Source organism: Neopelma chrysocephalum, unplaced genomic scaffold (genome assembly GCF_003984885.1).
Source record: "Neopelma chrysocephalum unplaced genomic scaffold, ASM398488v2 Primary Assembly neopelma1_59, whole genome shotgun sequence".
NCBI classification, from domain to species: Eukaryota; Metazoa; Chordata; class Aves; order Passeriformes; family Pipridae; genus Neopelma; species Neopelma chrysocephalum.
The window spans coordinates 7827372-7842452 of NW_020897714.1; the positions used below are offsets into that span (position 1 = coordinate 7827372).

Sequence of the window (15081 nt, forward strand, 5' to 3'; positions counted from 1 at the left end):
AGTCTGACTAAATAATCTTCCATCTCTCCTAAGCTGAAATGTATCCACAGAGAAAACAAAAAGTTAAGAAAGCTGTCTTTCATCGCTTTTTGTCCTGAAGATTATTCCTTCTGAAAATGTCTTTGTTGTACCAAAGCATCACCGGATTCACTAGGCTTGTACAGACTTTGCTAGCTCTGGCTAACTGGATTTTTTGCATAAGCATATAGCAAGCATGTGAGCAACAGGGAATGCATGAGGAAAGGAGGAAACAAAAAAAGAGAAAATCCCTCACTATGAGAGGAAATCGTTTGCTCATGGCATATTATTTCTGAGGAGGCTGGTGGTCAGTGATGGCATGGCGGACAATTTTTGGTTGAGTCGTCTAACGTTACAAAATAAATTTAAAAGAGAAGGATGGGATGATGGAATCTGTAATCACCATCCTTGATAGCTTTTCCAAAGTTATGTAGACACAGAGTCTAGATGGCTGAAATATTTTAAAAAGTTGCTGCAAAAATAATGCATTTTACGAATTAGGAATGAAAAAATCATTTAAAAGAGCAGAAAATGAGGTTGCTTAAGTATCTTCCAAATTTCTTTTTCATCTTCATCAAAGGAAAACTCATTTTTATAGAGTTCTGCTATGTCTTATATGTTTCATTTTGAAACTACTGTACTTCAGTTAAAGTTTATTTAGTCTTAAATTATTCATTCTTTTCAGTTGAAACTTGGTTTAATGATTATGACAGCATCATTTGTAAAAAATCAGTCTCTTCATTTTAGCCATCTTTATTTATTTTTTTTATGTAAAAGGTAAGTGTCATGTAGGAAACTTGTAAAAAGCTACCTATTGGGTTAGTGCAATACATGATAAAATACCAGTTTGTCAAGGTATACATATATATAATAATTTTAATGCTGATATCATTTATAATTCTAAAGCTGAAGAAATATGTTCTCATGGATATATATAAAAATGTATCTTTTTATATGATTTTGAGATATGCTTTTAAAATGGGAGTGTATTTGATTTGTAGATGTTATTTACTTCAATTTGTCTTGAGGAAATGAAGATCAATGTATAGGCAGAAAGGCAAGTTCTCAAATGTCAGGCTTCTTGGGGATTGGAAGTATTACTTCTTGATGGCTGAGTTTTACTCTATTATTCTCACTTTTCCTAAATATGTTCCACAAATATTGTCATTACCTGTCATATTTATTGCATTTTTTTCTACATTGGCTATATTTTGAGGATGCTGAAATACAGAGCAAATCAATAAATAATATTGACTGTGAGACAACTGTTTGTTGGTTGATTTGTTAGTTTGTTGGGTTTTTTTGTAATTCCTTTTCCTAACTATACTGTCTGTAGTATATTACATCAGTTATTATCTGTGGGCTCATGGTCATGCACTCCGTTGCAGGTCAGTTCCTCCTTGAAGAATCCCGCCTGATAGAAGCAGCTGAAATGGCAAAAAAGGCAGCCGAACTCGATAATATGGAATTTGATGTTGTTTTCAATGCAGCCCATATGCTCAGGTTAGTGCTTTTGCATCTGCCTCACTGGATTTTCCTCTCTTATTTTGGAGGAAAAAAGTATTTATAGCCTTTGCTTATGCAGGATTCTTTTTAAAGCCCAGCAACTCTTTTGAATAATTCAATATTGCTAATAAGATACAAAGAACTGGAATGAAACTGTTGCAGGATTTAGCACTTTCCATTTCTAATTTTCTGTGTATTATCTCATAATTTCTTACCTTCAAAACTTCTGTAGTTTACAAGTACGTAATCCATTTTGCTTGCATAGAAGAATAAGTGTTTCTTTTGTGAAGAACTTTCTGCAGGATTTCCTTTCTCCTGATTTTTAAAAATTTAGTGTGAAAAGATGAGACCATATTTGTGTTCTAGATGTTAATAGAGAGTATTGAAAATTTCTGTTAGTAGGGAACACTACGGCAATTAGAAATTTAAATATTCCCAGGCTAGTAATGACTTTGAGACTCATAGGAGCACTTAGTGGTATTCTCAGAATCTGTGATTTAAAATGTAGTCTTATATTTAATTCTGTTCTATCTGAATAGAATTTAATTTTAGACTTTTTTTTTAGCTTTTCAAGCTGACAGACCAGGTTATTCAGTAACATTAAGCTGCTATCTGTGAGTTTAACATTATCATTAAACTCACATTACTGTAATAGGTATCCTCCATGCTTATTTCTAGGATAACTATCCAATTATTGTCTATTGTCCGCTTAACAGCTATAAGGATGCTTGATTTCATTTAGATGATATCTAAGCATAGAAAATACATGAAAAAGGAAATAAAAAAATATACTTCATTAGCACAAAACAGTTCTTGAAATAATTTCTCTGATGAAAATATCTCACTAGGCTGTTTATACTTTTAACATTTTAAATATGAAATGAAATGAAAGGAAAGGAAAGGAAAATTGTATGAAAGAGAAGGACAATGGTATAAAAGAGACGGTAGAATTGGCTTCAGGCAAGTGACCCGAGTTTCAGAATTACAGTTTCTATACCATGATTTTGAAATATGCCCCAAAACACCTTTAGAAAAATAACTTTTATTGCTTGTAGATTAGAAAGGAAACCAAGAAAAATGGTTCACTGGTAAACAATAGTTTGAGGTATATGAGCTGTTTTAAGGATCCTTGCCTTCTCCTGATTTTGTGAATGATATCTCTTAAGACAGAGTTCAGTAATTTGAAACATTTAGATCAATGTTACAAATTCACAGACAAAAGCATAGCAAGCAGCTGAATTCAGAGGGGTATAGAGGGTGTCAGAGTCCTGATTTCAATGAGTGTGTTGTGGAAGATAAGTTTAAGTGATGTGATTGTGTGTATTTTAAAATATGATGATGTAGATCAATACTATTTTGGAAATAGGTTTAATAAATCTCTCACTTTCTCTGTGAGCACTGAGCAAAGCATCCAAAGTCTTGAAGGCATGTTTGTTTACATCTGGATATGAGTATTTTTTCACTTTTAAAGTAACAGCAATGCTGCTGTACTATGTGGCTGCTGCACATCAGCCATGGTTAACCTACTTGATCTGATTGGGAGTATATTGTTTTTGGGGCACCTTGACCAGCATTGAGCTCAGTGATTCTAAGATGCATTCTCTATTTTTACTGTAAGCAAGAAGCCAAAACCTAAAGAAACAAAGAAAACTCACCAAACCAAAACCCTTAAAAAAGGGGCCTGTTTTAGTTTAGCTAGAATCCACTGTACTGCTTTGGGATACCCAGTTGGTCTAATTTTTCACTTACATGCTCAGTTCTCTTTGTGGAAGATTGTAATTGTCTTCCTGATATGCTCTGGGAGTCTAAACAGTCTGGAGGATTTAGCAAGAGCAGGGTGGCAAAGTTAAATTCAGTGCTGCTAAGCATTTGCTTAAAACCCCCATGTGTTCACATCTGACTGATTTTTGCTGAAAGGTTATGATTCTGCTGTCTGTCCTTGTTCACTGCTCTACTTAGCAATTGATTTAAATATATTGCTTCTGTAGGACTTGTTGTACAAGGGCAATGTGTATTCATTCATTGGAACAGAGCAGCTACAAATCCATTGTGAGTCTACAGGACTTCAGAAGCAGCTGATTTTCAGGATCTTTAGAACAACGGAGAGCTGAGGTGATTCCAAGAGGAAAGCAGATACCAAGACACAAAAGAGGAAGGAAAGAAGGAAATAAACCAACTGGCAGAGAGTGACACAGCTAGGAACTGTGAATGCTAAATGCAGTCATAAATAAAAGGCTGAAATAATTTCACATAGATGACCAACTGCTCTTTAGGTACTCTAGAAAGCTACAAAAACTGACCAGTGAGTAAGAATTTTGAATGAACTGCACAGCTGTGAGGTAGAAAACACATTATAGAAGTTCATAGAGCATGAAAATTAATTGACTCTGGTGAGTGAGATGGGATAAATTTTAAAGATGTGTTGTGGACTAAGAGACAGAAATTGATACTAATGTGGATGATGCAAGGTTTCCAAAATGACTGCAAGATAATAACAGCAGCTTAGATTTTTGTATAGATTCTAATTTTTTTTTCAGAACAAATATTCTACCCAGTGATGTATTTTTTAATTAGGAAGGAATTATCTTTCTCTCCTCTCTTACTACTGTTTCCACCATTAGCCTAAGGAATGTCACAAGACTGAGAAACATGAAGACATTTTTTCAGTATCACATACAACTTCTTTCAAATTTGGTTTACAGCTGTTTTGGATGGAAACTAATCACAATATTCCTTCAAAGTTCAATTTGTTTTTCTACTCTAGTGCTAAAATATTTTCCTTTTTTTTTAATCCCCTTACTCTCTGAGAAAAAACAAATTAAATTAAAATGCAACTTCTATAAAAATTTACAACTTTTGAAAATTTTGAACTAGAATGCTGCAAGGTAATCTTCTTTTTCTTAAATTTGCAACACAATTGTTAACTGGCTCCAAATGCAGTAGTTGTATTTATAGATAGCCTGTTCTCAGTTTATAAGTCACAAGAACTTCTCCTCCTCGTGTCAGGTAATCCAACATTGCTTACTTCCTTTTTTTGTGAGTGAATCTGAAGTAAAAAAATTAACAAATGAGTTAGTTCTGTTTGCATTATTGAGAGACCTCCCTGCTCCTAATAGCACATAGTTTTTTCCCTATATGACTTCTGTAGCATCCTGATAATGCAATGCAAGATGAATCAAGTCATCTGTAAGAGGGGTGAGATGTGGGATGACTGTAATTCATTTCTTTGCAACAGTTTGGTAACTTTTAACTTGCATAATACTTGCCTGTAAAATTTATTATCTCAAGAAATTTGTTTTCCAGACAGCTTTCTTCAAGGTCATGCAGCTCTTTGGGTGGTACTTGAACCAGTATCTGGTCATGTGTTTTACTTTTGTAATATTTCCAGTGCTCTTATAGGAATTTGAAGCCCTTCAGAAAAGCTAGATACATTTTAATGAAATGCAGTGAAGCATCTTTGTAATGCTGTACCTTCAGTGACTAAGTCGTGCATTAACAAGTGCTAAGTTTCACTTTTTAAGTTTTGTACTAAGTGAGCTGCCATGAGCTAGATTTCCTGGGGTCTAGGAGAGGATTATTTTTAGAATGAGGGATGGCAGTGGGGTGACACTGCTGTACTAATTAGAAACAGGAAAAGAGCTTCACATTGTCTTCACATGAAAACAAACTTAGGAAGAAGACCTATTTTTATAGGAATAATTAGTTTTTTCATGCTTCTGTAAGTGGGTTATTCTGGGAAACTCTCATATTGCATGAAGTTATAGCATGTTTGTTGACTGTTTGAAAAAAAGTCTAAATTGGAGTAATATTACATGACATGGTCTTTGTTTCTCAGTGAATTTCTGTAAAAGTATTCAAATTGCTGACAGTCTCATAGGCACAACTTCACCCTCTGTTATTGTCTCAACAGTTTATATTCATTCTTTAATTGCTGCCTATGTGCTTAATTATATATATGTATGTATGGCAAAGCATATAGTCTATATAAAATTTTTAAATTAAAAATGTGTATGAACAGTTAGAGGTATAAAACCTGATTATGATTTTGTTGTGATACAAAAAAATCTATTAAGAATGCCAAGTATCAACATTCAGTATTTAAAAATAGGAATCTCTGAAGGAAACTTCTTTGTAGCTGGGCTGGCATCCATGATTTCACTGAAAAAATAGTCAACAGTCTGAAGCCTTGTACCAAGCAACAGGCAGGTTAAAACTAATGCTTTCCCACTCACATGTTTATATATCTAAACCAGTCAGCACTGGTGGTGTTTTTCTCTTACAACAATATTTTTTCCAGTGATCTACATAAAGATTCAAAATGAATGTAAACTGGGTGTCAGGATAATCTAAGTGATGTGCTGTCAAGCACATTTATGACGTGTCACCATCAATCAGCTGGAACAGAATACAGAGAATTGGTTGGTCTGGAGGCTTGGGTTAAGAGATATCAGAGAACAAAAAGAGAAGACATTTTTGTCCCTTAAAACAAGTGCTAATAGGGGAAATCAGATGTGTTTTCAAGGTCAGTCCTCGTGAAAAGATTTAGGACAGAGGTTGAAATATATCTCATGACTATGAAAAGGACTCTGTCTTCTGAACTTCTCTTTACTCCCTTTCCTTCCTTTCCTTTTTTTTATCAACATTTTATCTAATATTTTACTCTAATGTGAATTATGTTACCTTTAGTAGTGTCCTTCCCTTATTTGACATTGATCCAGAGCTCTTTACTGCTCAGTGGCATAGGGTTGGTTACTGCAATTTCCTACCTCTGTGCCTTTAATTTTTCTCAAGGGAAAGCTATTTCAGAGCTTAACATAATGAATTTCTAGCTTAGATTTGCAGTGAAAATGGGATCCAGAATTCTGAAGCACCTTAAGTAAGGGAACTGATGTTGAATGCCCCAGAAGTGGAACTGGCATTTTCCTGACCAGGTTACCGTGTTATGCATGCATTTCTATAAACTGTTTTTAATGGAAAACTATACATTCAAACTGATTTCAACTTAGCAATTAATGATGCGTGTTTCAAGGTGTACACATGGGAGGAAAGCAAACCATGTATTTCCACTGAGCTAAAAGGGATTTTAATGTGTTCTACATTCACATGCCAACAACACTTTTTGGAGGTGAAGTGTACCATTTGTATTTGCCTCCTGGGTAAGGAACCTTGTTTATTGTACGTTATTTCACCATGTTCAGAAGTGATTTTTGTCCTGACAGTTCCATGCAAGCAGGGAAAAAAAAAAAAGCTATGTAACATGTTTCATTTTATAGCACCTTGTTGTAAATCCTGAAATTCATAAGTCTGAGAATATTTTTTTCCAGTCATTTCAAGTGCTACTGATGCCCAGCAGGAGCAATTCAGAAGCAGGTTGAATTAATATTTTTAGGCATTCAATCATTTCTAAACACTGCAACCACTGAGTAAATGATACATATGGAAAGTAATTTAAAACAGTTAACAGGTATAAACCAGGTTCTACTTAGCAATTGTTACTCAGGAAGTGATTTCAGCTTGCACAGGAATTATGTGAGAAATTTCAAAGGGATTATCCTTCTCCCCTTCTCCTCCCAAGACCAATAGCTGTCAAAATGTATTGACCAGGATTAATTGACTATCGTGTATTAAGTGGCTAATGTTTAAAATCTGGGTGGATAGGAACATAAAATTAGAACACAGTTTGATTGCTGAATAACAAAGCATGTAAAGGCTCATGTAATTAACAAGGTAAATTCTCCAGGCACAAGTGCTCAGTTGATTGATATTCTTTAAATTAGTAACTGTTCTCAAAAGAAGAAGAAAAAGGATAAAAAATCAGACAGCCAACCCTACTCAGTGTTATTCTGTTGTCTAATTTTTCGATTCGTATTGCAGAAATGCACCTGTGTTATGTAATCACATAACAAACACAAATATGCTGAAGATCTGTCCTAACTCTCCTGTGAAAGGACCTATCCCTTCATAGGAAAAAAGGAAATAATTTTAGCAGAAGATATGTAGCCTACCTGAAAGTCATGCTTGGTTGTTCTTACAGATTTACCATCTTTCTCATGGCATGTATGTGATCAACTGATACTCATTGGACCGGTAGACAAAATGAATAGTTGGAGGGAAATTAAGAAGGTGGAGACAAAAGGAGAAGACAGGAATTTAAGATACGAGATAAAAAGGGCCTGTTGAGACAAAAACATGTTGGGATTCCTTTGGCAACAAATTGCATTTTCATTTGAAGATATTAAACTAAAAACTCAGGAGAAGAAATAAAAAGTAAACTACTAGGACCATGTAGATGCTGTCTATATTAGTAAAGAGAAGAAAAACAGTGGAGCTGATAGTGCTTCAGGTACCCAGAAACTCATTCTCCTGGAACAGGAGATCTAAGTTTAAATCCCCTCTCAGAATGATGTGAGTAAATGATGAAATTGGAACTCTTTTCTGAATGAATTCCTTCAACCATGGAAACCTAGTTTTCAGAAATCATTGTATTATCTGACTTTTTTTCCTTTTTTTACTGGAATGATAGTGGTTTTGGGGAGGTACAACGTGAGAAATTGCATTATTGTGTAATTTACAGTTTCTGAATTTAAAGTATGTCTGATTACAAAAAATGAGTCAGATTTTCCTCTGGTGAAGACATATATCTCTGTTTTTGTCTGAGATGAGTATTCAGCTTTCTGTATTTCTTTCTAATGTGTACTAATATCTTTTCGGAACTAAAAAAGAAAATGAGGTAGGCAAAGAGGATTTGTGCTAATGGACATTCTGAACTATAAGAAAACTTTTATATTTACATATTTTGTGCATTTTTTAGGGTAATATCCTTAAACAGAAAGGTAGTTGCGGTGTTTTGATTTTAGCTATGTTTCTTTAGGTATGGGTTTTTCTTAACCCAAGGAAAATGAGATGTAACTGTTGGTTTTTTCTGTCCTGATAGACAAGCCAGTCTTAATGAAGAAGCAGAGAAGTATTATGAAATGGCAGCAGGATTAAGACCTAATGTAAGTACCTTCCTAATGATATCCATTACTTAAGTTAATGAATGTGCTATGGTACTGAACCCTTTTTGTTGAGCAGAACTTCTTGCTGGAGCATTTGATCTCTTGTCCTGTATTATATATGTTCTTTTAATGGTTAATTATTGGGTCGTCAGATGAAGCTGTTCATTTGTCAAACCAGTCACTATACTTTCAAGTTGCCTCAGTGAAGTGGTCTAGCAATAAGTGGCTAACAAACATGGAAAAGACTTCTAGATTTAGATTTATTTATCTACATTTAAATGTGTTAAGTTTGGAAAGCTTTTCCAATTCCATCTATTTTCCCTAGTAAAACAGAATGAAGGGCTACTCTGTGATCCACTGTTTAAGGCATTTTAAATAATACATTTATGCCTTTTCCTCTGTCATGAACTTAAAGATAATTTTGCCTCAGAGGCAAAATTATCTCCAAGGTAGTTGTATATTGGCAAAGAAATACTTGTTTTTTGAAGCAGAAGTATGTAGGAATAAGTGACAGATGCTTTTTAAAAAGGGAAGCTAATTTCCAGTTTTATTGCATCTGGAACTAAAGAAATAAAAAAAATTTTTACTTACCATTTTTTACTCAATGTTATATTTCTTTTCAGTTACCTTCACATTTTGGGGGGACAAAAGTCATGAATATAAATGAGGCAGAATTTATTTTAAATACAGAACACTTTGCCTATGCAATAAATCAAATCTAGGAAAATTCCTGTCATGGAAGTCTATAGTACCAAATTTGAGGATACATGTTAGCAAATTCAGTTAAAAAAAAAAAAAAAAGGAAAAACTACAGACTTAAACCAAAAGAGTTTTCAGACCTAAGAATCAAAAGCTACACCAGCTAAGACTCAAAACAAGCTAACAAAATATAATCAAAAAAAACCCCAAATAACCTATTCATACAAAATGACAGACTTTTACACTCTCTTAAAAGCTGTCAAAAAACTTTGTATTATATTAATTCATTCCTTGTGAAATAACAATATAGACTTTGTGAATCTTTATGCTTTCAGATGCAAGACTTTTTGTGTTGTTTTTTGGGTTTTTTTGAGAGGGTACCTTAATGTTGAAAGGATTCCCTCAGTTGTGTGCAAACTGGTACAAGTCCTCTTCTGTGGTTCATTGTATGCTCAAAATGTTTCTCAGAAACTTCAAAATAAGTTTGTTGTGTAAACCATATACGAATATGATTATATGTGTGAGGTTTCTCAGAGAGCCTTGGAAGTAACTGACAGTTAGGTTAGGTGTTTATAGTTATTGATGACAAGTTTTACATCCTAAGACCAAAGTATTCTTTTTGAAGGATAAGATTATCAAAACAGTTCATTATAGCAACTTTCTTCTAACTTTATTAGGATAAGCAAAAATCTAATAAGTACTGGTGTTCAGCTTTCTTTAAGAGATAATTTCACTTTTATATTCAAGATCATATTTTAACTTTCTAGCTAAGCATAGTATGCATATGGTTTAAAGCCTTTAGAAAATATTTTACTGATGAAGAGTGGGAAGATTATGTCAGTTTTCACTGCCAGCATAAACTTTCTGATGACTTTACAAGGGCATTTCTCAAAAATGTAAACAAAACCAGAAGTAGTCATACATCTCTCTCTTATTAACTCTCTAATTTACCATAATAGTTTCAGAGCAGGAGAAAAAGAAGCCACTCGAGGAGGCTTACTTGGTAGTAAGCAGTATAATGTATACATGATAAGAAAGAAGCTCCCAATCTTTTCAAAATAATATTGAATGCAAATTACTGATGTAACCTCTACTTCATGGCTGCATCTGTACTGATAAATTAAATGTGCCCAGGGCTGTTCTCTCCATCATCATGGCTAGGCTTCGCTAACAAAGATTTGTGAAGGGCTCTACCCACACTTGCTACAAGCGCGCTGGTGGCTAAAGAGGCCAATGTGAGATAGACAAGTCCGGTTGCAAAAGGCAGAGCAGAAAGACTCCTTGGATGGTATCGGCAAGACACGGTTCTTTCTGCGTTGTCTTTTCTCCTCGAGAGTGATCCTGCGTGCGTTCTCAAAGGAAGCAGGAGCGTTACAGAGAGTGTGTCTCCAGATCTCCCGATTGGAGGCCAGAGTAGACCAGTTATGTTGATCAAGGCTGAGATGTTGTTTCAGGGAGTCCTTGTATCTCCTCTTCAGGGCTCCTCTCATGCGGCAGCCAGTGGCAAGTTCACCATAAAGCAAGATCTTAGGGAGGCGGTGGTCCTTCATCCTGGAGACATGATTGAACCAGCTGCTTAGATTGTGTCCGGGTATTGTCTGAGAGACTGCTGTGTCCCAGTCCAATGCTGTGTGGGAGCTATCCTCACAGCTTGAAAAAGCCCACAATTTAGTTTGTCATTTTGGATATAGCCTGTATATCCTATCACTGTCTCATAATTATGAAGGATCAGGAAAGTTATGTGAGTCAAGATGCTAAAGAAATATCCTTAAGCAAAATGTAGTGCTGAAGGATTTAATTTTATTTTTTGTATCCATCACTAATGATCTAGAAACATTTTGTTACAGAAAATTCAAAATAGTAGATGTATTCACGCGAGGTAATATGCAGATGCATACCATTCCACGTACGTATACACATATCTATATGTATATTTGTGTGCCCTGTTTAATGTTAGCTGCTAGGAGTCCTGTTCCCAAATTACCTCTTGGTGAGAATACTGTGGCAGCATTGAAATCTCATTCTGTGCAATGGATCAGCCTTGTTACTAGTATAATTAAGTGCTCAAAGCATCTGTTTGACAAGAGTCTTCCCTCTGCTAGTGATTGAGACAGTATCTTTCGATATTAGTGAATTATGGATCAGCATCCCAAGTAAACTGGATCTCAGCTTTTTTTTTCAGTATGACTTTTTTTCCCTTTGGTTCCCCAATCACTTCTTCAAGTCCCAGGTTGAAGATTCATTTCTTTGTTATCAACTTCCTTTCACTGTGCCAAGACAACTAAATTACCGGTTATTCTTTAGAATTAGACCCGTACCTGGCTCCTGAGAGATTTCCAGCTAGCGCAGTTTGAAACAAAACTCAGATTTTCACTCTCTTGCATCCATTTCTTTACAAATATAACATATTGTATAATTTCTCTAATATCACTGCTGTAAAATACAGTCCTTAGCAGCTATAAGACATTAGCAATACTATAGAATGAATCTTTTACTGATTGTTAGTGAATTTTTATGCTAATTGAGCTTTCATGACAGAGTTTTGTTCTCAGCATTCTCTCTGTTTTCCTTTTGCATCTCTTTCTCTGGTTTCTCAATCATTCCTGTTGCTTTTGGAATGAAGCAATACTGCATACACAATACTTACTCTCCTGCTCCCTAATGTATAAGTACTTTGGATCCAGAAGCTGCTCTGCTGAGCTTCTCTACACCCATGTTCAGTTTAAATGGCCATCTGAGTTCTGACTTTCAGAGATACTTACTTGGCTATTTCAGTGTTTTTTCCAGACATCAGTCTCCACTCCTACATTTGCCTCTTAGACAAGCCGTTTTATTTTAGTATCTCAGAACTGGGGAACAACAGTGAGCAACCAATATATCTGTGTGTCTCAGTCACTTTCTCATTCCATTTAATCCATTTTTATAAAAGTTGCGACTAAGGAGGCTAAAAACATCACTGGAAACACAGTATTCAATTACAGAAAATATCACTTCTCTGAAACATGCAAGCTATTGTTTTTAAGAAAGCAAACATAAAAAGATTTTATTTTTGGAATATTGGAGGTGATTCATTCATCATTGAACTAATTCTGAGAGGTCTGAAAATACAACTTATTTTTTCCATTACAAGCTTTATTACAGTGACTAAAGTATTTGCAAGAAAAAATATATTGAGTAAAGGAACAACTGAACACAGCGGAGATGCGTTAAAATGTGTATCCACATCCTGAATGCCATCTTTGCTTTTGGATACACATTCTTTCTGCATAGTGCAAAGGAATTAAAACACTTTGGTACAATAGCAGCACCAGCTGCTATTGGATGCAAATTAAAAAAAAAGTCTGACTGTATTATAATGTTCATGATTGGTCTTATTTGCAGTAGGTGTGTATTTATCCTCTGTGAAAGTAGTTTCCAGGCAAATTTCAGTAGGAACATTATTTTCTGTAAAACACACTGCTGTTTTACAGTGGAGACGGGAATGATTTGTCTTAAACTTTACTGAAGAAGTAAGCATTCTCAAAGTTATGTCTATTAATTTCCAAATAGGCTTCACAGAGTTGACTTCCCCTGGACAGCCAAGGAGAGAGAGAGGAATCCAGGAAGCAGTTCAGAAAATGAATCTACTTTTATTTGCTGTGAATAATTTCTTATGGGATTCTCTTTTCTTCCTTCAACTCTGTTGACCTACAGAGATTAGCCTCCCTAGCCCCTTGATCTTTATGAATGCTTTCCAAAAAATGTGTTGTTGCAGTGTGTCTTGTACTGTGATCGAAACAAAATCATTTTAGAGCCTTCTCAGTGAGAAACACATATGTGTTTGTTCTAGCAATGTTGGCTTGAGTGTGTGTTAATCACACTAGTCTAATTTTAACAAATTCAGTTGCATGAAGAAATGAAAGTGTAAGTTTCTTAGATATATATACAATAATTATTCTGAATGGGAGTATTGCTGAAGAAAATCTGTATTCTGAGATGATTTCTAGGTGTCCTACATATTGTAATGTTCACAAACCAGGAAATTGTTTTAGCAAGTTGTTAGGCACTCTAAAATGTGAGCTTTAAGCTTGCTTTGTTGTGGAAAAATCAGTCATCCAGAAACTCTCTTTAAATTGGCATTCTTTTCAAGAATGTGAGATGTTGACTTAAGCTTCAGCTTTTATTCAACTTTTTATCATTTGTGTAATAGAGCTGCATTTCTAACTTTTTAAGTCTGAACCTGAAGCAACCAGTCTTAAAAAAGCTGCTCTAGAACCCCCACATATGGCCAATGGCTTTTGAGAAGAAAGAGCACTTTGAAGTGTGACCTCAAGAGTATTAAATGAAAGAGAGCTCACCAGAGCCTTAAGACTTTGAGCCACCACCTTGAGATGATTGGCTTAGAAGCGTTCCTCAAGGAGGTGCCGTGACCTGTAAGTCACTACCATCCCAACCACATATTAGTGCTGTTTGCAATCTGGAGCTCATGACAGCTTTAAGCCCCATGTCATCGGCACATTGTCAGAAACAGCTGTTTCCACTCTACCACTTCAAAAGGGCTTGATTAAATGTCTTACTGTAACAACACACATAAAGACACACACACAGAATGAGGGGGAAAGGAGAAATGTACCTATAAGCAAAATAAACACAATTTCCACTAGATGGTTTAATCATGATGTGGGGGACTAAACCATTTCTTGACTTGAAGGGTTTATGTAATCAGTTACCGCAATATCATATTAAAAAGCAGTTTCTACAAGTGCTTTTATTTTTTTCCCTAATGCTGGAGTACAGATTTCATGTCAAGGGCTCCAGGCTTGCAATAAGCTCTACCTCAAGCTGTCTAATTGGTGAAAGAAGAATGCTAGTGATTTCTACATAATTGACTGTAATTCTATAGCCACCTTAGAGATAACTTGCTTTCAGTGACTTCTTATGGAAAGTGTTCATAGTATATGAGGTTTATTCATGGCAGGACTTCTAAAAATGAATATACTTCCAATAGTTCATAGATCTTTAAAAAATAAAGTAAATGCTGCATTTTGTCTTGAAACATCTGTAATCAAGATCTGCTTTATTATATATTTTTTCCTTAGATGTTTCTGTGCCAAATTTTCCTACTTGATTTTCCTGTGAACATTCACTAATTGTCTCACGTGGATTTACCATGCTTGGAATAATTGTGAGGGAAGCAACTTTAATGTATTTTGCCAACTTTAAGGACATGTCTTCTTATTCCCAGGGAGAATTTTCATAAATTTTTTAAGGGCTTCTGCTATGTTAATTCTGCTGCTGCTAGCAGTAGTGAGTGGGTTAACAGTGATTCCTACTTTGTCTGCAGCTGATCCTTGATTTACAAAAAACTGGCACTGTTCAACACTACACTGGATCCAATGTCATCCTCACACTGCTCCAGAGATACAGTAACGAATGTATTACTCCTGCAGCCCTTCTGAGCAGCTCTACCTAGTCCCTGTTATGCAAGTGCAACTGGAGTGCCTTGCCATCGTACTCCTGGTTTCTGGAGCATAGTACAAAAAAAGCTGACATAGTTCTCTGTAGAAATAGTACTTATATGGTTTTTACACCATGTGTTATGGCTAATAAAGCATGATGATGCCGTGAAATGTTGATGCTAAAAAAAATAACTCAGGAGCAGTTAATTGAGGGTGAGATAAGGAAAGGGTTTAATTGTGCCAAGGCAATAGATGTTACAAGACACGCACCGGCTGTGCCTGAGATGTTACATTTTATAATAATATCTGTCCAATCCCAAGTGTGTCCACCCCATAGCCTTTGCTCTGGTCTGCCTCGGGTCCACCCCCTGAGAATTGGGTCTGGGGGCCTTTGGGACAACTTACTTCATCATTCTCATCAT

General features: G+C 35.3%; 1 protein-coding gene across 4 annotated transcripts in view; it reads left to right on the forward strand.

Moving 5' to 3' along the window:
* TMTC2 (transmembrane and tetratricopeptide repeat containing 2) overlaps positions 1-15081 on the forward strand; it is a 246532-nt gene that overhangs the window by 214721 nt on the left and 16730 nt on the right. For 3 of the 4 annotated variants that reach the window (XM_027679808.1, XM_027679811.1, XM_027679810.1), the window contains 2 exons: positions 1407-1521; positions 8459-8522. In XM_027679808.1, the coding sequence (XP_027535609.1) occupies positions 1407-1521; positions 8459-8522 (179 nt within the window). Of the gene's footprint in view, positions 1-1406; positions 1522-8458; positions 8523-12770; positions 12831-15081 lie in introns of those variants that run through there. The other variant, XM_027679809.1, reaches the window with a different exon arrangement.